Consider the following 27,193-nt stretch of genomic DNA (forward strand, 5'->3'; position numbering starts at 1 on the left):
GACAAAAGATAAAAAGTGTCACCATACTACTCGGTATTAAAAGCCATCCTAAATAAATAGGTTTTATAAATAAATATTAGTGAATATTATTAATATTCACTAATAAAGGGCTAGTATGCTACGTATATGCATGTTAGTAAGCACCTAGTTAATGGTGAATATGTGTTCCCTAATCTAAAGTGTTACCAATAAAACATTATGTGCCATGAAAAGATGACACTTTAATGTAGTAAACACAGACCCAACAAAGGTTTCAAGTACCTAACTGACTGAATGTATAGTAAAAATTAATTGTCTACATGAAAATATTGAAGAACACATGTTAATTCTCATGTGTTCTCCATCTGCCAAACACATCTCTTTGTCCTGAAAGTGAACAGACACACTTGACCACTGAGCTTCAGACACGTGCAGTACATTGCAGTGATCAAGTGACCTCAAATCACTGTTTGTGTTGGTTCAAATGTGCAGTGGCAAAAGTGTTTTATAAATAAAGGAAATTCTAGAAAAGCAAAGCATGCGGATGTTTGGAGAGAAGGTGAAAACGCTGGGGACAAGGGTTAGAACACTTTATGTTGTACAACTTTAATTAAAGAGACTCCAACCTGATTTTTGTTGGGGTTTTTCTTTTTATTTTTGGAATAATTATGCTCAGTTTGGAATAATTATGCTCAGTTGTGTTTATTTTTGTGGGGTTTTTTTTTACTTTCCTGGCATGTTTTGCCCAGTTTGCTTTATTTTGTCAGTCTAATCACTAGCCTTTGTTGTAGTTACTGTTATTGTTGAGGCAATCACAGGTATTATGTTGTGTCTCAGGACTCAGCTGAGGTTGAGTCCTGTGGTTTTGCGTCTCTATTACACAGTGAGATAATGACTGATGGAGTGCAGCCGGTCGGAAAAAAAACAGTCAAGTGCAGAAATGCAACAGAATGCAATAGCAAAGTGCCAATTCCACTAATCGACCTTGAAACTGAGATAACTCGTAACAGACGGCGATTGGCAAATTTGGACGGTCAGCACAACCCACGGCAAACAAGAGTGTGTGAGGTATAGACAGACGGCGATCGATAGGTTCAAAGGGTCGTCGCAGAGGAAATGTACAGTGTCAAAGTGACAACACTGGCCTAAAGGCACAGGAATAAACACAATAATCCCACATCATGTTTGACATGTGGCAAAAGCACACACGTTTAACACTTCTGCTATTGAACATAATTAGTGATTGATTATGTGTGCTTTATACTAACTAATCAGCAGAATCGATTAATCGATTTGAAGCTTTTTCATTATTAAAACAAGATTTGGGATTGTTTTAGCTTCTTAAATGTGAATATTTTCTTTGATTATTTGCTCCACATAACAAAGAAATCATTCAAACTCAATCATTTTGGTTTGTGGACAAAACAAGACATTCGAGAACATCATCATTTCCAGGTTTGACGAACAATGATCATCATTTTTTTAACATTTTATGGCCCAAACGATTCATCGAGAAAATAATCAACAGATTAACCGATTTTGAAAATAATCGTTAGATGCAACTCTAGATGAGACCATACACGTCTGCACTGACAACAGCTACGAGATGCTAAAACGTGGCATATGGAGAGTCCTTATTTCAAAACCCAGTCGCTGCTACATATTCAGGAGTGCGTAACCTCAGCGCAAGTGTTGCATCAGAAACTGAGGATGTTTAATCCAGATTTCAGGTGTACGAAATGCTCTGTAAAGACTCTCACATAAAGTAAAAGCAACACGGTTGTAGACAAGCGAAGAACTCATTGTTCGCTTGCTGTTCAAGATGAAGCGTGGGCGTTAAAAGCCTCCTCAGAACTCCATCACCGGGCCTGATGTGAAACACTGTGATATCTTGCACCCACATAAGAGGAAGAAGAGGACATGGAGATTTTACAAATAAACATAAATCACGCTTTTTTTTTTTTTAAAGGTTTGAATTGTCCTGCCGTTGGTAAAACAGCTTGTCCTGTTTGTCGGGAACAATGCTTAGAGCCGTGTTGCAACACGGGAGATTGCGCAAGTAAATACATGTTGGGTTGTTCTTTATTTAAATCCGAGTAAAGCCACCAGCAAGCTAAATGTATTCACACATGCATCCTCTACATGAGCCCCACAAGTCTCCCAAAGCTCAAGATCTGAGCAGGTTTGTTGTTCTGGCCTGCAGCTATGCATCGATCTATCACAAACTTCACTGGTCCAGTTAATCACCTTATTCCTGGAGAAAAAGAGAGAGAGAGAAGAAAGAGGAACAACAAACTGGAGGCAAGAAAAAGGTTCTGCTTTTGTTTGAGTAAATAATTTCAGTGGCTGGGATTCGGTGCTTGAAGATGAATTAATGGCTGATGCAGATATTGATTTCACTGTTTTTGTTTTGTTATTGTAATTGATGTATTCATGTATGAAATTGACTCGGGGTTGACAGAGGAGAGGAAAAGAAGACGGGGAAGGGAGACGGAGTGGGGAGGAAAAGCCTTACTGACAAAACTAATCAACCCAGTGTGTAGCTAAAAGGGGGAGAAAGATGCATATTTTTACATAAAGGAGTCAAGACGGGTCTGGGTGAAGCGAGATGACAGGGAGGCAAGAAGATGACGAGGAGGAGGAGAAGATAAAGAGAATTCTTCTGCTTTTTTCTTGCAATATTTTGATAACAAGAAAGGAGCATTCCTGCACATACACATGGACTTAGAAGGCATCACAGAATAGCATTAAATGACGACTTTTTATGCATTTTCTGTTTCTCAAAAAAGGTACTCAGCACACAACTATGTGACATCTCTCACAGAAACTAACATCTTTATTCTCAAATATTTACATTTATTCTGGTCTCGTTCAACGTTTTAACTATAAATATGTATCAAAATTCATACAGAATTAAAAATTAAATTAAAGAGTTCACATATTCAGGAGTGATATACCTTAGTATTTGTCTTATGTGCAATATTATTAAAGGTTAAAGGAATTCCAGAAATGGGTGCATATATAATGTTATTAGTACTACAATGTTTGCACAAATGAAAGTATACAGCTCTGCTAAGCATAACCTCATTCTCTAGAAATGAAATTTTCAATATTCAATATGAATATGTTCAATGACTGAACCGTGTCTTTGTATTTGTTTATTGACAGGTGTCTGACAAACCCAAAGCCAGAGGCACAGCTGTAAGGTAAGACGAAGAAGCAGCCTGTGTTTTGTGATATTTGTGATGGATTCATCTGTGCTGCTTTTCCATTGTGGTCCAAGAAAAGGGAGCAAGGAGCGTGAGCTTAACATGAGTTGATCTCATTTATGTGCATGGAAATGTAAAAAAAAAAAAAAGGGTTATTTGACCTGAAACATAAATTAGAGAGAGTGAGGGTCAGTGCTCTTTCCTGTTGAAAACTCATAATCATAATCCTCAGTGGATTAGATTTGACCCTAAATATGAAAGTTGGAGACATTAAGAATTTCATTTTTTTTTTTTTTTCAATCATCATAATTGTTACATAGATTTTGATTATCAGGAGAGATGACCAATGATGGAACCTCTGGAGTCAGTGATGAATTGCAGATTCAGGCGAGCAGCTCTGATACATACAGTTAGACTGGAGATAGTGTATCCATCCATATACTTTGTATCTAGTGAGGGAACCTTGAAAGGCTCCTAATTTGTGTCTTATCCTAAGTTATGGCTGTTTATATTGTACACCACGTCTGGTTATAAGAATATGTGAGTCATTAAAGTTGGCTGAAAATTAGCATTTTCTCTCTCAATAATCTGAAGGGTGTTGGGAAGAGAGTTTTCTGAAGGTGCAGTGACTCTAATTTCTCTAAAACATCTGTGATGGCAGGTGCCCACTCGACAACCTCAGTCACCAGCCTGCACTCACACTCAACTCTGCCATTTTTAATTAGACAGCAGATGTCCTCTATACTCACTGTTTGCATGTTAGTGTTTAAACCTGAACAGAACTAGCTCACCTGGGTTTATGGTTCAAAGGACCAAACCAAGGATCCAGTGTGTCTTTGTGCTCATATACAGTGCATATACAATGGAAAAAAGTAAGAGTTTCTCTGAGTCCTCTCAGACTTTAAAATGCAATGTTCATTTAAAAACAGGAAGCATATGGTGGATATATGGTGCAGCGTTGTCCAAATTAAAAGTTTTAAACTTCTTGAATATTGCTGTAGGTGCTTGTACTTCCTGTCCGATTTATTATACTTTGTTTGAATTGTTTACTAAATCAGCTAGCAAAGCAAGTACTGGAGTCCAGTGCCTGGATTTGACTTGGACATGAACTCAAACAAAAAATTATATATATATATATATATACACATATATACATACATATACATACATATAAATACATATACATACATACATACATACATACATACATACATGTATATACATACATACATACATACATATACATACATACATACACATACACATACATACATGTATATACATACATACATACATACATACATGTATATACACACGTATATATATATACATATATATACATAAACATACATATACACACACATACATATGTGTATATACATACATACATATATAAACATACATACATATACACATACATACATATATATATACATATACACACACACACATACATATGTGTATATACATACATACATATATATATACACACACACACACACACACACACACACATATATATATATATATATATATAATTACAATGCTGTATTCAGTTTTGTGTAAGGGCAATAACCTAGATGTGGATTCACACAAGTATTGACATATTTTTGAATGACTATCCCCCGACACAACAACATGTACCGTTGTTCATCTGGTCAACTTTACTGAGATCGTGACGTTTGATGGTCAGTGACCGAGCAGAAAAGACATCTTTAAGTATTCATCAGTGGAAGCATCGTTCCTCAGCTCCTCTCATTTGAAAGTGTCAATCATTCCTCCCCAGCTTGGGGCCAGAGCTGCTGCTGCGTCTGTGTGTGGAAAGTTTTCTTTCATTGTTTTGCTGTCAGTGTCTGAAAAATTTACCATGCAGAGAACAACGGTAGTTTTTTGTGTGTGTGTGTTGCTGTTTTTTTCCAACATTTGAAGGTCTTTGCCAAACAGAAATTCAAATCAACTAGTGTGAGGGTGGACTTTGGAATAAGAATTGCAGACTAATGGATCAAAAAGGTTTTTCTTTTTACATTGTCTCATTTCAGCTAATAATGGGGTCAAGTATGAGCTCTCCCTGCTGCCCCTGGTTTGTCACATGGACAAAGATAAATGAAATAGACAGGAAATACTTTACATAAACAACCGTCACTAATAACTCTTCCAGTCTCGTTTCTGGAAGTGATGCATCTCATTTCCATAATATTTAACATTTTTCCATCTATCTTGCACTGTGTTGTGTGGGCCACCCATTATTATCCTCTTGTTGAGTGTTAACATCTTGGGGGGAACATGTCACCTAATTAATCATCAGATGAAACATTGCATTTGTTACACCACAGCGCTGTGGAGAGGATTCGTGTAAACAGCTGATTTTTGGCTCTGAGATCAATTTTTCATAAGTTGGTCTTTTGCTTGGAAAGTGTTGTGGAGCTTCAGACTGGTGCAGAAGAATATAAGAATCTTTTATAAATGAGGCTCGTTGTGTTCACAGACCGAGGGCATTAGCATGCAAGTCTGGAGTGTGACTGTGTGTCTGCGTGTGTGTGTTGTGGGGGTGAGGGAGAGAGATATATAGAGATAGAGAGAGAGGGAGAGGTGTGTGTGTGTGTCTGCGTGTGCCCGAGGCCATGTGTTACACTGCTACCACTAATGAGCCCATTCACTCTGCAGCCCAATCTACCAAACACCACACACACACAGACGAACACGCACACACACATACACACACAGGGACGTTGGGACGAGAGATGCTGTGAGCAATCCACTGGCTATATCCCCCACGGAAAGTAACACACATTCACACAAACTCTCACCCACACTTCATGCAGACACATCCTTTTTTATAAAAAAAAAATATATATATATAAAAAAAAAATCTTTGCACTGACAACCTCACCCACATACCAAAACACCTCCCTCCCTACCTATCATCCCAGTGACTGCAGTGTATCATTTTTATATTATTGCTCTGTAATCTTAAAAATCTTTAATCCATCTGTTTCCTTGTATTTCCTTCGCCATGTCTTGCGTGCATCTTTCATAATCTATTCCCCGCTGAGGAAAACTGCCTGCAGTTATATGTTTTTTTTTCTCCAATTATTTCAGAATTGAAAGCACAAGTAAAATAGGTTCTAGTATTAATAGTGGTTTCGCTGTAGGAGTGCTCTGCTCTGCTCAGTGTAGTGTAATTTGGGGAGAACCAAAACATAAAACTCAAGATATGATGGATAAAGAAAATGTTCAAACTGATTTTATTGTCTGGTGTAAAACCTTGCTAATGTTTTGAAGCTTTCTGACCATGGAGTTTGACAAACTGGCGCACAGACAGTGGATTCGTTTGGTTTGGATTCTCAGACAGTGTGGGAGACAAACCTGTGTGATCTGTGGCACAGGGAGTTTTAAGTGGAGAGAAGGAATTGATCTATATAGAAATATAAGCTAAGGTAAGAAACTGGGAAATGAAGGGCACACCAGGGATTAGAAGAGATTTTTTTTGTTTTAATTTAAAGTAGAATTCATTCAGATCTACCAGTATTATAAAGACTCCATACCTTTGTAACCCCTGAAAAACATGTTGTCTCTTTATTTATGGATTATTATACTCATTAAGGATCCATGATCAAAAACCAAAGATTTTTTTATTTTTTTTTCATAAAAGTAGAAAATAAGGCTGCAATGATTAATAGCTTAAATGACTATTACATTATAAAATTAATTGGCAAGCCAGGTTCAACTCCAAACACCAGTGGTCCTTTCAATCTCTTCCCCCTCTCACACTCAAACAACAAGTCCAATAACGGAATAAAAAAAAAAAGCCCCTCACCCAACAAAAAAATGTAAATGAAATAAATAAAACTTAATTGCCAACTAGTGTCTCGGTTTGAGTGTGTGATTTGATTTTTCAGCTTCTCAAGTGTGAATATTTTCTGGTTTCTGCAGTTTCTATGGTTGCTCCATGTAACAAGGAAATCATTAAAACTGAGTACTAGACAAGTTACTTGAACAACATTATTTCGAGGTTTTGGGAAACACAGATTGAGATTTTTCAACATTTTCTCTGACTTTATTAAAGTGGTCCTAGACCGTTCCAATTAACGCTGTTTTTTAGTGTGTATCTGCGTCATTACTTTGTTTAAGAAGCCCTGAAGGTTCGAAACAAACAGTTCAGCCATTTCTGAGAACGCTGTGTTGTATTGTAATCTCGGGCTCAGCGATATCTCTGAAAAAACCTGATCCGGTTACATAAACAGCAGTTCTCCGGAACAGCAGATCGTCCTGTTCCGGGCACTAGTCCGGGCACATCCGGTTGCGTACATTGAACCGCAGAAGAAGAATAGCGTCCGTTGTGGAGGTGTTTCACGAGCGACAGTGTCTTCTGACTCTGGGTCTGACTCCGGGTCAAAGTCATGAAAGGGCCTGCGGCGGGGAGTCGTGAAGAAGCTATTTTTAAACATTGTTAAAACAATGTTTTGATAATGAGGAGCATTGCATCCACCGTTCCAGAGGGGGGAGCTGTGCTTCTGAGAGCGGGTGTGCTGATTATGTCACTTCCCGGTATTGGCCAATCACAAGACAGTTGGGAAGGCTCTACATTGGCTGGCCATCTAACGGCTCGTTTACAGCAACTAGGAGGTTTTTGACCATAAAAACAAGTTAATGTATGTAAGTAGACCTCCATAACTAACATATATGTGCAACAGGACCACTCTATGAGAGCTTTAATATTAACCAACAAACTGATGAATCAAGACAATAATTGACAGATCAATTGTGAATACTATCATGTGAAGTTCATTACAGAAACTCATTCTCCTTCACTTCCTTCAATAAATAACCTGCTGCCACCTATATCTATCTATAAAGCAAGTGTGTGTGTGTGTGTGTGTGTGTGTGTGTGTGTGTGTGTGTGTGTGTGTGTGTGTGTGTGTGTGTGTGTGTGTGTGTGTGTGTGTGTGTGTGTGTGTGTGTGTGTGTGCGTGTGACGGACATATCTCGCTGACCGTTAGTCAGATCGACCTAAGATTTTGGATATGGGTTGAGCATGGCCCGATGGTGTGCATCCTTGATGTTCACTTTATTTTCGGCATTTGAAGATTTTTTAATTCATTTACGTGTGACCTGGAAATAAAGTCCTAACCAGTGAGTGAGTCATCTAATCTTTGCCTGGATGTCAAACAAAGTAGATTCTGATCCCCTAAAAGTTTGCTTTTAGACACCTCTGAGGTTGCCTTCACTGCCAACATATATTGAGTAAGTTATCATTATTTTTGTCCAGACATGAGAATGTTTGATTCTGCGGTTATTCTGTCAGGTGAACTTGACGCGTTCTAAAATGAAATATCCCAGAGACATAATAAGCTATTACTAGTTAGCACCATGAAAACTAATCTTACAAGAGAGTAAAAACAGAGGTGAATTTGTGAAGCTTAATCAACATATTAATTAAAAATGCATGAATGCAAAGCAGTTGAAGTCTCACTTCACCTGTCATGTAACGTAACGTAACATAATAGAGATGGAGGCGTTCACCGTCGCGATCACAAACCATCAACAACATCGCAGCAGGATAAAAACACAGACATGTTAAACAGTGTAGGTGCAGTTCTGCCACTCAACTGCATCAAATGTGACATGAATCCAGATGTGAAACACTCCTTCAATCCCTGTCACTCCTGTTGCTGCCAGTGAGCATTACACTATGTATGTTGGAATGGAAACCTGTTATAGCCTTCCCCACAGTGAAGCCCCAGGCAAACACACACTGACACACACACACACACTCATACACACTTGGCTGGAATGCAACTCTAAGTGTGTGCTTTTGAAAAGGTAGAAAATGTAATAAAATAAGTAAATAAACAATAAATATGCTAGGGATGGACATGTCAACCAAAAACACTATTGGAGATTATTATTCATCTCATCTCCAGGCTGCAGGATACATTAATGACTCTGGTAAATTTCACAGCCTTCAGCTTAGAGGAGCAGCCAACAAGATGCATTTAATGACCATGGAAAAGTGTATTACTTTATTTATTTATTTTTTATTTTACCTTTATTTTACCAGGATAATCCTATTAAGATTGCAGCTCTCTTTGCCGAGGGCAAGAGACGGCAGCGACAAACAGACATCAACAAAAACAACTCATCCAAAAAACAATAACAGACATTAGAGAACCAAACGACAGCAACCTAAAAGCAGTGATAGAACAAAGATTTAGATTCTAAGTACAAAATTAATTTAAAATGATCCAGAAGAACCAGATGTTCCAGAATTTGAAGGATCTGTTCTGTAGATTGTTCCAGTCTGAAGGAGCACAAGAGTGTGTGTAAAAAGCCCCGGGAAGGCAATGCGTAGTGTACATTTTTTGGTGAAAATCTTATGTAATAGGGAAGCAGATCAAGAAGACCCTTGTATACAAGTTTGTACCAATGAGACCTTCGTTGGGTGGTCAGAGTAGGCCATTCTCATCCAACCTGAGAATCAAGTTCACAGTGAGTTAAAGCTTTAAAGTTTGTGATGAAATGAAGATACAGAATCAAGCATATTACGCAATACCTGGGCCAGTGCATGCATATACAAGACACCTCCATAGTCCAGTACATGTGGTTTTTAAAGTTAGAAGAATAATCTAGTACAATACTCAAATGCATAGAGTCCACAGCATAGACATAAATACATTGACCGCCATATTGTGCCACATATTCATGTACTTGAAATCACAATTCTTTTCATGACGATTAACTTGAAAGTACATTCACGTTGCAGATCATATGACTGTGATTGCAGCAATAAATAATTAATTTAAGCATGTTATTAAAAAGAGCCATTGAACTTGAAATCATATAGCAGTTAACAGCTAAATAAGGGCTATAGTTGATTTTCTAGATGTCTGCTTTGGTCACAGCTGTGTTGTGATTATTGTTATTTGCCCATAGAAATGTTCACAACAGCAGCTTCTTCAAACACCTTCTATCAGCATGGTTTGTCCCGAGTCTTTGTGCTGTTATGAATTTACTGTATGAGAAACTGAGACGGGTGGAAGAAGAGAGCGAGGAAATGTGTGACATGTTATTGTATAGAATAAAATCACTATCAATAATTCATGGGGTGAATCATTTCGCTGCAGAAAAGGACTGTCAGTTGAAGTTTCTTACTATTTGGATTTGCAGACATTATTAATACTTAAATTAATATAAATTTCATATAAAAATAACTCATCATAATCTGTAGAAAGTAAATGTTTCTTTTATCGAGAAAACCAAGTCTCCACGTCTACCTGTATTGGTTTACGGGCTAGACTTGGCTCTCACAATATGGCCGACACACTGACGTATGACGTCAACGGGCAACACAGCAAATAAGGCGTCTACATATTTAAATTAAATGTCTATGGTCCACAGCATGCTGAGCTTAGAGGAGCCAGTAGCAGCTACAAGATGCATTCAAGAAACATTGTAAACTGCTGCCAGCAGTTTAGATCTAATACAAATTACATAATCACTGAAGATTTTTTTTATATATAATCAATCGATTAATCAAATAATGGAATAATCATGCCGATCTCTAAAATATACTCTATACTGTGTACTATACTTGCTCTGACATATAAGAAGCTATATATTATTGAACTTCATGTTGTAATCTTAACATAAAAATAAGTCTTCCATAATGTTGTACCAGAAAAAAGTAGCGTAAATTAAAATAAACAAATAATTGTCACCTAAAATTTTAAATCTAAACCCATAATCCATGGTTTAGCACATACCTAATATAAGAATGCACTGTATTTATCAATAGACAAATGAACAATGTTTGTCCCATTTCTGGCACAATTGTGCTACAACACCTCGTCAGTGAGTCAAATGTCTTTAAATCATACGCTGCACCAAAGTGAATGCAATGATTCCATTAAACCCTGTCAAAAATGGTCCACGTCATAGATTTACACACACCTGGAGATAAACAACCACTCATGCAAATATGCCCGCACACTCATGCACACTTGCACTCACAAGCCGCAGTGTACACAACACTCTTGTGAGTGATGGAGGGAGAAAACAGAGAGAGAGATTGTAAAGCCAGCTGTGCAGCAGCGAGCTCTGCCAAGTGGAAGGCAGAACCAGTGAGCTGAAGGCAAATGATAAGATGACAGATGAACTGAGCCCAGATGGCCTCCACTCTGCTCTCCAGCGCTGTTACAATTATGCTGCATATTTCCACTTGGTTCTTTTCCGCTGTTTCAAGAGCCGACATTCACCTGGTTTTCTGTCCTGCGTCACACTCCGTCACTACATGCCTCAGCTGGCTGTGGTTTATCCAAGTCTGGCACAAAGCCACCGCTCCATTAGCAGCTGATCAATTCAGTTCTCTTTGTGCTCACTTGCTGCTGTTCAATTGCTGTTGATACAGTATAAAGTGTAGCATTGACTGCAAAACAGATGGAGCCTTTGTTTGTGAGAGCAGTTGAGAAAGGACTTGACAGAAGTCACAAGATTTCACCTTACATTATCTTCTACATGATGCTGTCTAACAGGACTGGTACATGGTGCAATTCTGATGTTAACTTGTAAACTTCTGAGATTTTAATATCAAGCAAAACTTGTCTATTCACGCAAAATAACATTTTCGCCTCGGCTCCAAGAAATAACACCATTCATCTTCCACAAATTGGTTTGGCCAAATGTGCTTTCAAGGACGTGCATTTTCTGTACGATTTGCTCCGGGTTAATCGTTGATATGGGACTGACAGGACATAAAATAAACATGGTCCAGTTTCAGGTTATCACTAACCTTTTTTAGCATGAAACCACATAGAGTTTTTTACTTTATCTCTGTTATTTAAGAAACATTAATATAACCATAAAAACATGAAACAAGCACAGGTGTTTGGGAAGAAAAAGAAATGTATTCCTGTTTTTCCTGCTCACTTAACTTCTGTTTCTGTTCATCAATAACTTTTATTTTAGACTAAGACTAGACAGATGAGATGTGGTCAGGTGTTTTTCTGGTGCTATCTTAATAAACACTTGAAACGTCCAGTGTATAAAATACTGGTTAAATATTTTTTAAAGATAATACAAATAAAATAATTATACTTTATCTTAGTAGACCACATGCTTGCATAAATTGTTGTTTTTCCATTATTCCAGAATGAGCATTTTATATTTATATTAGGAGCTGACCCGAGGCTGCCATTTTGGACCGCAATATTAACATAATAGCTCACAATGGACAAGCTAAACATCCTTTTAGTTTTTGATGCTAAGTGGAGGATACATAAGTTCAACAGAGTGGTGTGATGGATATTCAGCTGCAACATGTAACACCAATAAAGGTTGCAAAATCTTACACACTGTACCTTTAATCTGAAGACAGTACTTCACTGTCATTTGAAGATGTGTCATAAAAGTAGGAATATGCACCTACATAATGTTGGTGTGTACATTCTGCTTATACACACAGAGAGAGAAACAGTTGTAATTGTGAATTAAAGTGGCAAATTATTTCATTGTAAAAACACAAGGTAGGTATTTAAACACAGTATATTTCCTCTACAGAGACATGTTGTCTATTACTAAGTGTCCATCATTATAGTACAAGTACACCCTTGAACCCATCCTACATGAACATGTGTGTGTGCTTCAGTTTAGACCTTTTGCTTAGAAAAGTAATAACTGAGCCTCATAACGTTAAATTTAGCTCTACTGACAATAATAATGCATTAGAAAATGAGAGCAATGAACCGAATGTCAAAAGGGTGCAAAACCACAAAAAGTGTTTTAGAGTTGGAAACAATTAACCTTCACTTCACACCACATAACATTATGTTGTGCAAACTTTGCTCATCATGTATTTTACCTCGTTGGTAATTCCAAGGGTTTGTGTCGTTGCTATATAGATGCAGGTATACCTGCTATAGCTTAGCTTGCTGCCTGTGAGAGTTTGTCTTGGGAGAGATCCTGTGAAGCTCAGTGGACACATCATCACACCAACAGATCACTTTGTCAGGGTTGTAAGGCTTTTCATTTCCCCTGTTGAGCTTGTGATTTTATCACACGAGCAAACACACGGACACCAAAGTCTCTGATGGAGCCTGAAGATCTGACAAAGGCTATTTTGTAAGTCTTATCTGTGTTACTTATGCAACACTGACACAGGCACAATATAGAGAGGAGGCTCGGTGTACTAAATAAGCAAAGATGTACTTTGATACTAGAAGATATATGAGCAGGACCACACCTGTAAAGAACAGTGTATATATTCTATATTGTGTGTGGATGTTTCTGTTACATTGGGCTTAAAAGAACAGAGCATCTGTTTCTAAGATGCTATTAACCAATAGTGTTTTACATTTGAATTATTGAAAGCTTCAGCATTAAGATGGAAAGATGTGATAAATCACTGCAAGTTCTGCAAATAATTGGTACATTTTTTTAATAAATCTTCAGCACTAATATTTAGATAAGAAAAACTGGTTAATCAAATAAGTCATCCATCCCCGTTTGGTACATGTACACAGTCTTGTCTGTCACTGTGCATCATCTAGCACTGCTTTTTAATTTGGCTCCTACCATGGCATGAAATTATTTCCGACGGCTGATTCCTGAGGGCGAAAAAAAGGCAAAAAAAAATGTTTTTTTTATAAAATGGGGAAAGTGAGCCAGATGTAATGCTTCATCCACACAGTCATCTCCTTTCATCTCGTTCCTCCAGCACATAGTGTTTTTGTTGCCAGGAAAAAAAAATAGGCTAGAGAGCACTCAACTGAAAATCCCATTGAGAAGAAAAGGCATGCGTTTGCGCTTTTATTTAATACAACATGGTATTTAAGCAAAAAAAGAAACAACCAAACAAACATATCAGTGTGGGAAATGCAGACGCCTTTCATGCTTCCAGTCAATTTTATCTTTGGCAAATGAAAGGATGATATAAGACGCCATAAAAGAAAAAAAAAAGCAACTGTCAAATTTAATAAAGGTTCATGAAAACGATTCTGTCAGTTATGTACATCCCAACAGAGACTTCCTCTTATCGACTGAAGGATACATTTTATGATGTAAACATCCAACAGCTAGACAAGAAATTAAAATATTAATACAACAGACTTACTTACATCAATCATTTTGCTGTGCGCTGCCTCAGACTCCAGCATCATTTAAAGCCCAGCACATTCACAAACCCCGGAGATCTAATCCAGTAACGACAAGTGAGAACATTACGTTTTCTACATCAGTTGATGTTTGCTTTCACCTTGATTTCTTGCCAATGTCTCATTGTCAATATTGGCTGCCCCTGGTGGACTGGGCCCCCGAGTGCCTGCATGTTTTAACTTTCCCAGAGCTTTAAAAAAATAAAAATAAAAAAAATCACAGGCACTCGTCAAATAATAACATATTTTTATGACGCATTAATAAACGTTTGGACTGGATCTGTGATAAATTGTCTAGACAGGCTGCAACCCCACTCCCAATCAATCTGGATTTAGTAAAAGAGAATCCCAGATTATTATTATCATTATCATACCTCTGTCAAACAAAGAGCAGCTTTGGTTTGTTCCCAAAGCTGCATTATCTGAGAAATGTATTCATGACATTAAGAACATGTCCTCTGGAAAGTTCATGTTAATATTTAACATATGATTTACTTCTTACTACAGCCAGTAATGTGTTTCTTAACAGTAAAACTAACTTAAAACATAACACATTGGCTGTGACTGTTCATTCAGAAAGTTGTCATTTCTGTAGAAGAATGTGAATAATTATGTATTGTAGTTTAGGGAGAGTCTGGTTAGTTTGTTCTTTTGGATTTGATTCAAGGATCAGTCTAATTTACAACAATAACTAACGGCTGCCGACTCACAAAACTCCTTTGTTCTATTTTACTTACACAATAAAGTATTCCTTAAAAGGCAAAGGGGGGACATTAAAAGACTGGAGAACGGAAGTCCAACAAACCTCTGCGATCATCATTTGTCTGCCATCTCCTCCAGTAATCCATGTGTGAGCAGGCTGTTCACTGTGAAACCCTGAAACAATGTTTGACAACCCGGATCCGAGAAACATCACTTCTCCAAGATTCTTAACACGTCATTTGTCAGACCCTCATCTAATCTTCCCATCTTAATGTTTTACTATACAGTCCACGGCTCCACTCTTAATCTCATTTTCAGCAGCAGTCAGCTGTTTTTTTTTTTTAGAAAAAGGCTGTGAGAAACCATAGTTGTACACTGGCTGCCCAGCAACCACCATCACACAAATACTGTTCATATGGAGTGATGAGCAGTAGCATTTAGCTAATAAGGACTAATGATGATTATTTTTATCTGTATTTGATTTCTGAATTAGTTGCACTGTCCCTAAGTGGCCAAAACATCCATCTATAAAGCAAGCTGCATCTGTCTGTGTGTCTGTGACGGGCATATCTCGCTGACCTTAGCTCAGATCGACCTAAGATTTTGGATATGGGTTGAGCATGGCCCGATGGTGTGCATCCTTGATTTTTCGGAGTAATTTTAATTTTCGCTGATTTATCACGCTACACCAGGCGGCAGGCAGCGGCTCATCAGCAGCAGCTGCGCTGTCTGGAGCAGGGAGGTGGGAGAGAAGAGGCTGTCCTCACGGTGGGTGAGACATTTTCACAAGGTTCAACACAGAACATGGTGTGGTACTGAAACGACAAAGTCGGTGTCCATATTTGTTGAAATTTATCCAAGCACATATTTATTTACCATTAGCATGCTGCTATTTTGCAGTAAACTTGGCGAACCTGTTTCCAAAGGTAAGCTAGCGAGGCTATGATTAGCATTAGTGTAGCTAGCTGTTTTGTGACTGGAACCTCTTTACAAGGCGTATTTGATTTGCGGTGTGCACATACTTCTTACGGGCACTGCACTAGTTAGCAATGAATGTAGATTTGGGGTCGTGGAAGTTTGTAATTTTCTTTATGAGAGCGTTTCTCTCACAACAGAGAAAGTGACCGACAACAAACGCTGAGGTCATAAACCAGAGTAACTGTGGATCAGGAGATCACAGTAGATCACGGTGTAGACAGACTGCTGGATAGTTGGAAAGTGTTGGCAGGGGCTTTCAGGATCAAGAACAGGCTGGGACCTCTAACTGGAGCAGACTGGACGGGTGTCAGTAGTGGTGGTGGTGGGCAGCAGAGGCTCTCAATAATTCGCAGCTCAGGGTCATTGGCCAGCACTCAAGGTCACCGGGGGACTGAAGCTCTGTGACATCAAGCAGCTTTGAAATCTGTTGCCGGGGCTTGGGTTGGTGTCTGGGAAGTGAAGGCTCAAGGTCTTCACATACGTTTTTGCCTACAGCCAAAACTGTTGAACTGTGGAAAAATCTGAAACCAACAGCGGAAGGCTGAGAGTTCAATGTCTGCTGCCTGGAAAACTGAGCCGAGACTAGCAGACTGAAGTCTAAACTACAGGGAGGCAGACTGAAAATGCATGACTCAGATGCACGCAAGAGTGGGAATCAGGTGTTCACCATGTTAACCATTGTTTCTACAACTATTCTCTGTGAGCCCTGTTTAAGAATTCTCACTGTTAAAGCTAATGTAAATGGATTTCCAACTGATTCTGGCAGAAAGGGTTATTTGTCAGTTCATCAAGCTGCTTTGTTAATATGTTTGCTCAGACTATTTCATGCTCACTTTATACCGTTATGAGGCTAGGGTACGGTCCACAGTATACAAATGTGAAATGACAGTCTAACTGAGTCTCTGGTAGGCAGGTTAGCAGGCCGGCAGGCAGGCAGACAAAAAAAAATCCAAATCCTCAAAGAACACAAAGGGAAAAAAGTGCAGCAGTCAAACCGAAGCATGAAACCAGGGAGGTTTAACACAGAAGGTGGACAAAGGGATAGAAACTGACAAAGAGGAACACAGAGACTAAACACACAAAGGAAACAGGACTAATTTGGCATGTGTGAAACGTATCATGGTGGGGCAATCACAAAGGGTACGTAGACAAAGACATGAAGTAAAGAATATAAAAGGTTAATGATAAGTTATGAAAGTACCAAAACTTATGAAGTCCCTTTCAAATCACCAGAGTATGTCATGTTTTAGAAATTTTGTTTTGAACTCAAAGTGCAGGTCAATACCACTCGGTGTATTTTCTCAGTCTATCTGCTTTGATAAACAGCAGTTTTTGTGTTTGCATGCTCGTCGCCTGATTAGTAAGATTCCCAGGGTAGACTAAAGGTCAGCTATCTAATAGATGTTTTTGTAATCACGACAATATGCACATTTGCCACTACACAACAGTGACTATTTAGAAATGAGGTGGATGAATGAAATTCAGTTTATGCTGCCGAGAGAGAAAACTGAATCTACTGAATGATGAGTCCCACAATAGGAATCAAATGTGACAGCATTTCTCTTTTTATTGTCAGGCTGATCTGTCAGACGGCAGTCAACCAAATACCTACGTCTTAATATTCTCTTTAAATTATCATTATATATATCAGCATTCTTTTCCCTGAAGGTGTTAATATCATTTCCAAATGTATCTGGCTGTGATTCAATGGAAACACACATACACATAATTCACATATATGTAATGTCTCACTTTGTCAATATTGTTCCAGCCGGGACACTAATGGAGCAAAGTGAGGTGAAAATTTGACTGAAATTGAAGGAGAAAAAGATGAAAAGACAAAAGAAATGAGTACTAATAGATGAAAAAACATAGGGCACTGACTGCATTTATACAGTATCCTTCACTGCGTGTGTGTGTGTGTGTGTGTGTGTGTGTGTGTGTGTGTGTGTGTGTGTGTGTGTGTGTGTGTGTGTGTGTGTGTGTGTGTGTGTGTGTGTGTGTGTGTGTGTGTGTGTGTGTGTGTGTGTGTGTGTGTGTGTGTGTTGCCTGAGGAACAGTTGATGGATTTGCTGCTTGGCTGCTCACACAGATTGGTGTCTGCTGTGATGGCAGCCTTGAACTGAAACAACGTGCACGCACACACACACACACACACACACACACACGGCACACAGTCGCACTACACATGATTGCAATTTCTTTGTGTGCGAGCCTGTTTGTTTGTATTCTTAAGTTCTTAAGCATGAGTGGGTGTGTGTTGCCTCTAGGAGGCCATTTCAAAGTGCTGTGGAAGGATGGATGATCACCAAGCAAAGGCCAACCCGACGCACCACAGAGGACGAGACTATTTGACTGGTTCACAAACACTGTGCTTGTGCCTTCATTAACATCAGTTTATTATATACCCTCGGTTTATTTATATCTTTGTTTTATTTTCACTGAATTAGTAATAGACCCGAGTTGCATCTCTGATAATTATTCTTTTCTTCTGAAGTAGTAAAAACAAGTCAAACAAACAGGATTTGTTTTTCTTTACTTAAGAGCTTAAAAAGATATTTCCTCCTGAACTGTACACCTCCTGGATAATTTCACCATGGGAAATAACAACAGTAGTAGTAGTAAGAAAATAAATGTAACAGGAAGTGAAACCATTAAAGAAAATAGTGTATATTAGCACAGCGTTGCAGCAAACATACACCACAAACACAAAGATAAGCATAAGTGTAATAAAATAATTTCTACTAACATTCAGACTAGACGGGCAGGAAAACTAGAATCACAAAAATCAAAGCTAAAAGTGAAACAAAATAATGCCTTTAAACAAACCCAGACAATAACAAAGTCAGTGAAGATGACACAACTTCAACTAAGTCATGAAAAAAGTCTAGTTGCCAAAGGTTTTGCAGAAATGGTTTGGGAACCACAGTTTGCCTTGATAACATCTAATTCAGGAATGTTTATTTTCTCACAATTGTACATTGTTGTTGATTGTTATTCTTTTTTTCTCCAAAAGTGGTGCATCGGGGAGCAGCAGCGAATCAGAGAGCAGCTCGGAGTCAGACACGGATGAATCAGAGAGCAGCTCCAGCGACAGCGAGTACAACCAGGCCTCCCGCACAAACACACCCGAGGTAGGGTGACAAGTGTGTTTCTATGTGTGAATGGGAATGATAATGGGTATTCCCTGTAGCTGTGTGTACATAATGAATTACAGGAGGGGGAACAGGACGGAACGTTGAAATGAATTAAAAGGACAAAAATAGGTTGAAGAGCAGAGGAAACAACTATGAAACAAATATAAAAAGGAAAGAGGAATACATCTAAAACAATCAGGAAATTTAAAAGAGGAATATAGACTTTTATTTGTATGGTCTGTAAGGTGCTATGCTCCAAATTTATTCACACATCATACAGTGGTAAGAAGAAGATGTTCTCAACTCCTCAGTCGCATCATTAGAAGAAAAGTGAAATTTTTATTAATTTTAACCTTGATTTATGTTCATATTCAAGAATTGTAGCTTCAGAAAAAAAACAGAATCCAGATCTGTATCACCACCAAAATATAATTATGTTATCTTACTTTTTGAATTATCACTTCATTTTAATCTGTTATAACTGTGACATTCAAAGTCACAGTTATAAGTCAAGGAGATGTGTTTTTACACTGAATTTATGAAATAATTATTGAACTTACATTTTTTTTCTTTTTCTTCCATGTAGCCTGAGCCTCCGTCCACTAACAAGTGGCAGTTGGACAGCTGGTTGAACAAAGTCCAAGCTCAAACCAAACCTCTGGTTTCTACACAGCAAGAACATCACCATGGCACAGGTTGGTAATTATGGAAAAGTAACTGTATCATATATAATATGTATATATATATATAAATAAAGGTACTAATTCTGGTGAAATGTTACACTGCTGTAGGCTCCATCACCCAGGGTCCAGAGCCTTTCTCTCCAGGCAGTGAAGCAGCAGTGGGAGTGGGCACAACCACGAAAGCCAAGCCCAGTGCATCCAGTAGCACCTCTGCTGCAGCTCCACCAACAGTGGAACACAAGGACACCAGGGGAACCTTGTGGTACTTATTGCATGCTTTACATTTTTAGTCTCGTTTCTCAGTCACAAAGAAAAAAAAAAAAAAGAAGCTGACTCAGCATTCCCAACTAATGAATGAAAGAGTGACACAGTGACAGGTGGACGAGCAAAATGCTGGCAACACGAGACAAAAACATGTCTCAATCTGTAAAAGACAAGTCAAGAATTTTTTTTAATTTCTTGTTCCCCATAGCCCGGGCAGAGAGAAGGCCAAGGCCAAGCTCAGCCAGAAGACCTCGGGGGAAAACCAGAGGTCCAAGATGAGGCTGTCACCGGCCCTGCTGTCGGGCCCAGAGGTCACGACCCCGAGGAGGAACACCACAGGGAAAAAACAGCCCAGACGGACAGAGAGGTCAAACAGTGTGGAGGATAATCAGAACCAGACGTGGAGCAGAGCAAACCAGCACAGGTAAAGAAGGAAAAGGGTGATATTTTCTTTATATTTTAAATAAATATGTAGCTTCATCTCGATCCCAAAACTATGAAACCTTTACAGTTCACTTTAAATAATTGTGTGTTAGGGGGTTAGTTGGTGATACCTTGCATTATAGTACATAATTTGCAATGGGAAGGAAATATTATGGTTATAATTGAAATATTATGTGAATCCCAGCTTGGTAACAAAGTAATAATAATATAGTGAAAATAAGGAGGATAATATTACAGTAATACCATGTTACTTCCAAAGTAATATCCAGGCTTGGACATTATTATAACTATGGACTACCCTTACAAAAAATGATAAAGTTGAAATCAAATAGGTGATTACTATAGAAATCACTTAATTATTACATACAATAATGATATTGTTACTGTACAGTAATGCAAAAGTGGAAAAATGCTCTGGTATTCCTCAAGAACAAAAACAAATATGATTAGTTCTTGCCTGCTCTATCATAAGTGCCATGCCATTCATTAGCTACGACTTCTAGCACTCGACTACTCACTATTGTCACTTACAGTTGAGAGCTAACGGCTGCTCCAGTGCACCGTCATGCTTTCTGGCAGCTCAGCACTGAACACATCAGCTGTGAAACATGTTCAGTCTGACAAAATGGCAGCTCAGCTTGACATCAGGCTAATTTCACCCTCTTCTCCATCAGTCGCTTCTGTTGTTCTCTTCTTTTCCATTTTAAGCTTTCCCTGTACACAAACAACTTTGGCTAAATACATGCTGTTTTCAATTACTTCATGCCATCTTATTTTATTTAATAATTTTCTCCGTTCTGTATTGAACATCGGCCCCCCTGGGGCTGACCAAAGAAACATCGGGAGCAGCGCTCAATCGTGAATCTGATTTGTTTAGCGATGGCTCCTCACGCTGTGTTTTCTCCCACAGCAGCCCTGCTGCTACGAGGGAGAAGGACCTGTTGCCTTCGCCCTCCCTGGAGCATCAGAACCCACCGAGGTCTCGAAGCAAAACCCCCAGTGGGAAAACAGCCCCCAGGAAGGAGCCTCGCGGCGCTACCACCTCCAGCAACAATACCATCACCCCACCAGCAGTGCTTCAGCAAACGCCTGTGCCAATACCTGCTGTCGCCGTGAACCAGGTTAGTTTCGGAGGAGGTGCACGAACCAAGGGAGAAATTTCACACAGACGGCGAGGGTAAATTACTTCAACACCATAGGGAAGATTCCCTTCACCTCCAAACATCTGGAAGTGCGGTTCAATTCCGAGTCTCACACATTGTCCATGTATCCTGTAATGATCACTTCATCTTATAGACTCTGGATGATGTCATAAAACTTTTCAGCATAAGAAATAGTAGCATTACAGGATTATTATGGCAATGTGCACGAGAGAGAAATATAACTGAATCCTCCTCCATCCTTTTAACCTATGAGTTAATGCTCAGTGGTTTTTATGAAGATTAGATCGGTTCAAGGAGAAAAAGAGAGAGAGAGAGAGTCACTTGTACACTCAAATGACTTTGTGTAAGTGAGTCATATAGAAAAAGGTGCATGGGAGAACAGGAATTGTACCGATAAAAACTATTAGATGAGATGGAAAATATCATGTCTAGTATTTGGCATTGGATTCAAAATATCACATGCTCTCAGTGTCATTAAAGAGTAACAAATTAAAGGCTCTTTGTCAGTGGCTTGCAGGTTAAAAGCAGCAACAACCATCCAAACAACCAATTAATTCTCTTTACACACCAGGGACAACTGCAGAACAAAAAAAACACTCAGCCAGTACATGTCTGACCCTGACATCTGCCACCTCTTTAACACCAGTGATGGGTGAGGTGTTATCACCATGGCAACCATTCAGACTTTAAAACCTCATCAGTTATTTTTGTAGCCACATATTTCAATTCAATTGCCTACTTAATTGTTTTTTTATGAATGCAATGTAGCTATGGTCTGCAACAAAGACACAAAATAAGAGAAAGCTTCATTAGGGTTAAAAGGCAAAAAAAATCTGACTGAATAACACTGAATACTGTAATTACATTTAATTCATTGTTAATTAATTATGAATACAAGGATTCAGAGTTCAATCATAAGGTTGCAGCTACTAAATGAATTGAATTTGAATGATTTATTTTCAAACGGAGCAAAGAAACAAGGAAATAATCACAGTTAAGAAACTGGAATATCAGAAAACTTGTTTTACTTATTAATAAAACACACTAATTAACCGATGATCATAATAGTTGACAGTCTATGTCACAATCAGCTCTAGTGTCAACACAGCTTTCTAGAAAAGGAAGATGCTTGTCAGGAGGGTAAATCATTTTTCCCTCAATATAAATATTCAGTCAGGTTTAGTATATATCGAAGTAATTGTATGTGTTGTGCAAACATGGAGTGGTTTTCTGTCTATTAAGAATTTCTAAACCACAATTAAAAGGTTTAGGAGCAAAACTCAACATTTAATTGCGATATTATAGACTGTTTTGAGCGATTTTTAACTGTTTTTGGCTATATTGCAGAGTTGCTGTATATGAATTATTATCATTACATGACTACCTAAAATCATCCCCTTTGTCTTTTGCCATTTTCGTCTCTCAAACAGGATAAGAGGAAACACAGAGGTCCGAGCACCAAAATCACACCCAAGTCCCGGGAATTCATTGAAACGGATTCCTCCTCCTCTTCCTCAGAATGTCACTCTGAGTCAGAGGAAGCCATTAAAATCCCCGCTCTGCCGCAGACGACACGCGCTGCAATTAACACGCAGACTCTGTCCAACATGCACATGCACACGCCTCTCCTAGCATGCCTTGGCTCTGCTGCAAGTTTGGGGGGTCTGGGAACATTTGGAGGGAAAGGCCTGCGAGTCAAAGATGGTGGTAATGTGACCGTTAATGGTAGCAGCAGCACTAATAGTAGCATTAGCAGCGGGAATAATGGCAGCAGTAACAGCTGTAACTCCCTAAGCATTAGCAACATAAGCGGTTCATTTGGTACATCTGTTCCTGATCCTGGAGGATTAGGAGGGCAGTGTAAGGACCCGGAGTCCATGACACCACCTTCGAACACGGGACTCGAGGTGCCGCTGTCGCCCCTAAGGGACTATCAGGAGAGCCAGAGTTTATGGGTCAAAATTGACCTGAGTCTGCTCAGCAGGGTACCGGTTCAGGGTTTGGGGGAAAGATCCAGGGTGGGTCTCGCAGAAAGGGATGGGAGTGAAGGGCGAGATAGAGAGAGGCAGGGAGAGAGGACAGGTGTGGCAGAGAGAGAGAGACAGAAGCAGGAGGACAGAGAGTGGTCAGGACTGAGGGAGAGACAGAGGTTAACTAAAGGGGAGAGACAGGAGGAGGAAAATGAGCGACTAGTTCAGGACAGAGAGAGGCAAGGTGACAGAGACAGATTAACGGAGAGAGAGAGGCAGACAGACAGAGAGGACAGAGAACGATTAGGGCTCGGGGAGAGGGAAAGGGAGAGGACAATGGCGAGGGAGAGAGAGAAAGTATGCGTGGGACTGGGCACTCTGGAAAACTCCACTGTGCAAGAGCAGAGCAATCCCAGGCTAGCTGGGAGGACGGAGAGAGGCGAGAACGAAGGTAAACACAGGAGACAAGCAGCCGGGAACATGATGGTCTCAACAGAGAAACACACCAGCAAGAACAAGAGGAAACACAAGGTGTGTTGAGTGTTGACACTAACAAGTCTGGGTAATATTCATCATTCCCCGTGATAATTGCATATACGCTTATTCTCTCCATCTGTATTCTCAGTCGGACCACACCGAGTCACCAGTCAACGGCAGTAAGAAGCTGCGGCTGGACAAAGACTGTCAGCTCCTCCCACCCTGCATCTCTCCAATACACAACCACAAGAACAGCTCTACAGAGTAAGTACCAGAGCAGCTCTCTGAAGTTCATTTCACACTAGGGCTGAACAATTTCAAGTAACACAGTTAGCAAATTGCAATGGCAACATTTTTGGTGCGTTTCCACAGAGTGGAACAGTGGGGTAAGGGAAGGGTATCCCTTAGATCCCATTTACCACGTAAAGGCACTGTTCTCAGTCGAAACACAAGCCTGAACCAGGGCTTTACTGTACCAAACCCAGAAGAAAGTGCAATAAATACATCTTTACATTAATTCACATCTTTAACTTCTCATCCTTGCATTAGAGCAGATTAGTTAGCGTGATCTTGTTTTAACACTTAAACAACAAACAGTAAATAACAAAAATACTTGCTTTACTTCAGCTTGAAGCTTTACTAAAAAATGATATCGCAAATCAAATCAGTCACACCTGTTTTACCATAATTGTTTAGTTCACACTACACAACTTTAGGTTCAGACTACACTCTTAGAAATAAGGGTACCAAAAGTGTTTTTCTACAAGGGCTGAGGTTCTACCTGGAACCATTTGTTTTTCAAGGGTTCTTGGTAACAATGGTAATGGTAATTGGTAATGGTTCCAGTACCATTTTGATACAGAGAACCCTTTGGAACCCCTTTCCTGAATAAGGGGTTTTAAGAGGATTCTTGGTAACACTAAGGGTTCCAGGTGGAACCTTATAAAATAATGGTTCTCCTATGAGGACAAGCCAAAGCACCTTACGGTTCTACTTGGCACTTTTATTTCTAAGAGTGTACTCATTGTTCCACGAGACGCTCCAGACTAATATGTTGACTGAAGTATTTTGTTCACATAAACAAGGTGTCAGGAGTGACAGGAAGTGCTAGAAAAACTGGATTTCATTTTTGCTTGGTTTCTCTACATCGAGACAACACTTTTCTCGTGTGTGATTTTGTCTTTGTTTTTTTCGATGTCGACTTGCCTTTGCCACCTTCGTCTATGTGGTGGAAAGGGAATTACTGTTCCACTTTTCCGCCCAACACCTCCATCTTGTCCTGCTCTGTGATTGGCTGAAACTTTCACAGATTCCGTCTAGATTTGAGTCATACGTCCATGAGACATCGATGAGTCTCTCTCTAATAACATCTTAGAATAGTTCAGCTCATGCTCTGATAGGAGGCTTTTGACACTGAATTAAACATCTGGTTGTGAAGTGGAAAATTACACTGAAAGTTGTGCATTGTGATCTCGGCTTAAGGGACTAACCAGGAGGAGAGGGTACACAACTCTGCAGCAAAGCATGAGCAAAAATTTAGTTTTCAGGCAAAAAGTTCAGGGGAAAATGTAGAAATAGGCAGAAACTATATCAATATCCACCCACTGTGAAGAGGGAAACACAGCCTCACAATGTTTGGAATACTTTTTAAGTCTAGCACTCACACAAAAATGAATACCTCAACAACATGGGACTATAGCACCAAACACCAGACGAGTTTATCAAGTTCACTGGAGACTGGAGTTTTTTTTAGGAAGGTTTAACATTTGTAATGTGCTGATGAAGTCATTAAAGACGTGAGTCCAATTCACACTGTGACATGAGGATGACACAGTGTGAATTTCAGCATTCAACTTGAATTATTAAAAACAGACTGTGCGGGCTGCGGCTATAAATAAGCCCCTGTGTCACAGACATAGAGGAACTACTTCAATAACATCTCAGTGTTGTGAGAGAGTTTACAGTATGGGGAAAGTAGAAGGGAAATAGGGGGTGACCTGGGGTTGAACCCATGGCATTGTGTGGCATTTTGTCCACTTGTCAGCTACGAAACCTGCATCACTCTGCTTAGACTCACATTTGGTCAAAATATTCTTGTAAAAGTCGTTTGATGCAATCTCTCAAAACACATTTGGAATTGCATGCGTGAATGCAAAAGACTCAAGACGACATCCTCAGTTCAATGTCCTCTGAACCACAGAAGGCTCACAATGAACTGACAGTATGTGAGGTTTTTTGTTTTTTATAGAATAGAAAGTTTTATTATCCTTATATAGAATACAACAAGATACTGCTGTGCAACCCTGTCAGAACTATTAAAACATGTTATGAAATCATAGTAGTAAATAGAGCACAGCAAAACCCTGTCATCTAGAGAGGTGGCTGCCACACAGGAACTAAATAATGGAGACATATTTTACAGTAATTACACATTGTGAATTTATTGCACAGGTGAGGAAAATAAGCACGTTGATCAAAGGGTTTGTGTTTGCAACTCAAGAGGACCATGAGGAAAGAAATTGGAGGTTTTAATTGACCTGTAGCACCTGCCAGAGGGCAACAGGTAGAAGAGGTGGTGAGCTGTGGGTTGGCAGAGTCTTTAGTTATTGCTTATTATGTTGAAGATGCCGTGGGAAATGGAACTGTGATTTATTTGTGGCTGTAGGCACAGTGATCACACAGACAGAAATCACATTTGTGTGTATTTACATACATTGTAGTGATGTAACATCTGATTTGGTTGAGACACATTTTAATGCCAGGTGTCAACAGTTATACTTAATGCTGAACGCGTCTAAAGTAGTGTCTAAATATGGTAATCGGTCCAGATTGCAACCCTTCTCTCACTTAGTCCAATGGCCCTAAAAGCATAAGTGGTATGTCTGATGGATGGAAGCCAAAAATGTCTCTCTGGCCGAGAAATGGTTGAATCATTGCAAATGTATTACAGAGGAATATTTGGCAGATATACTGTGGGCAGTTTGTGCTGTGCTGCTGTAAATCTCTGAACTTATTATCTTTTTAAAATAACTAGGAGATT

The 27,193-nt window shown here is 39.2% G+C and overlaps 1 protein-coding gene across 1 annotated transcript in view; it reads left to right on the top strand.

Moving 5' to 3' along the window:
* Nucleotides 1-27,193, top strand: part of aff2 (AF4/FMR2 family, member 2) — a gene marked incomplete at both ends in the record, with an annotated part of 166,634 nt that overhangs the window by 124,412 nt on the left and 15,029 nt on the right. Inside the window, 8 exons of the mRNA XM_083891494.1 lie at nt 3,148-3,185; nt 19,032-19,149; nt 19,739-19,847; nt 19,944-20,097; nt 20,308-20,523; nt 21,454-21,664; nt 23,137-24,207; nt 24,302-24,417. Coding sequence (XP_083747620.1) covers nt 3,148-3,185; nt 19,032-19,149; nt 19,739-19,847; nt 19,944-20,097; nt 20,308-20,523; nt 21,454-21,664; nt 23,137-24,207; nt 24,302-24,417 — 2,033 coding nt within the window. The remainder of the gene's footprint in view (nt 1-3,147; nt 3,186-19,031; nt 19,150-19,738; nt 19,848-19,943; nt 20,098-20,307; nt 20,524-21,453; nt 21,665-23,136; nt 24,208-24,301; nt 24,418-27,193) is intronic.

Source organism: Microchirus variegatus (assembly GCF_963457635.1).
Source record: "Microchirus variegatus genome assembly, chromosome: 6".
Lineage (NCBI taxonomy): Eukaryota > Metazoa > Chordata > Actinopteri > Pleuronectiformes > Soleidae > Microchirus > Microchirus variegatus.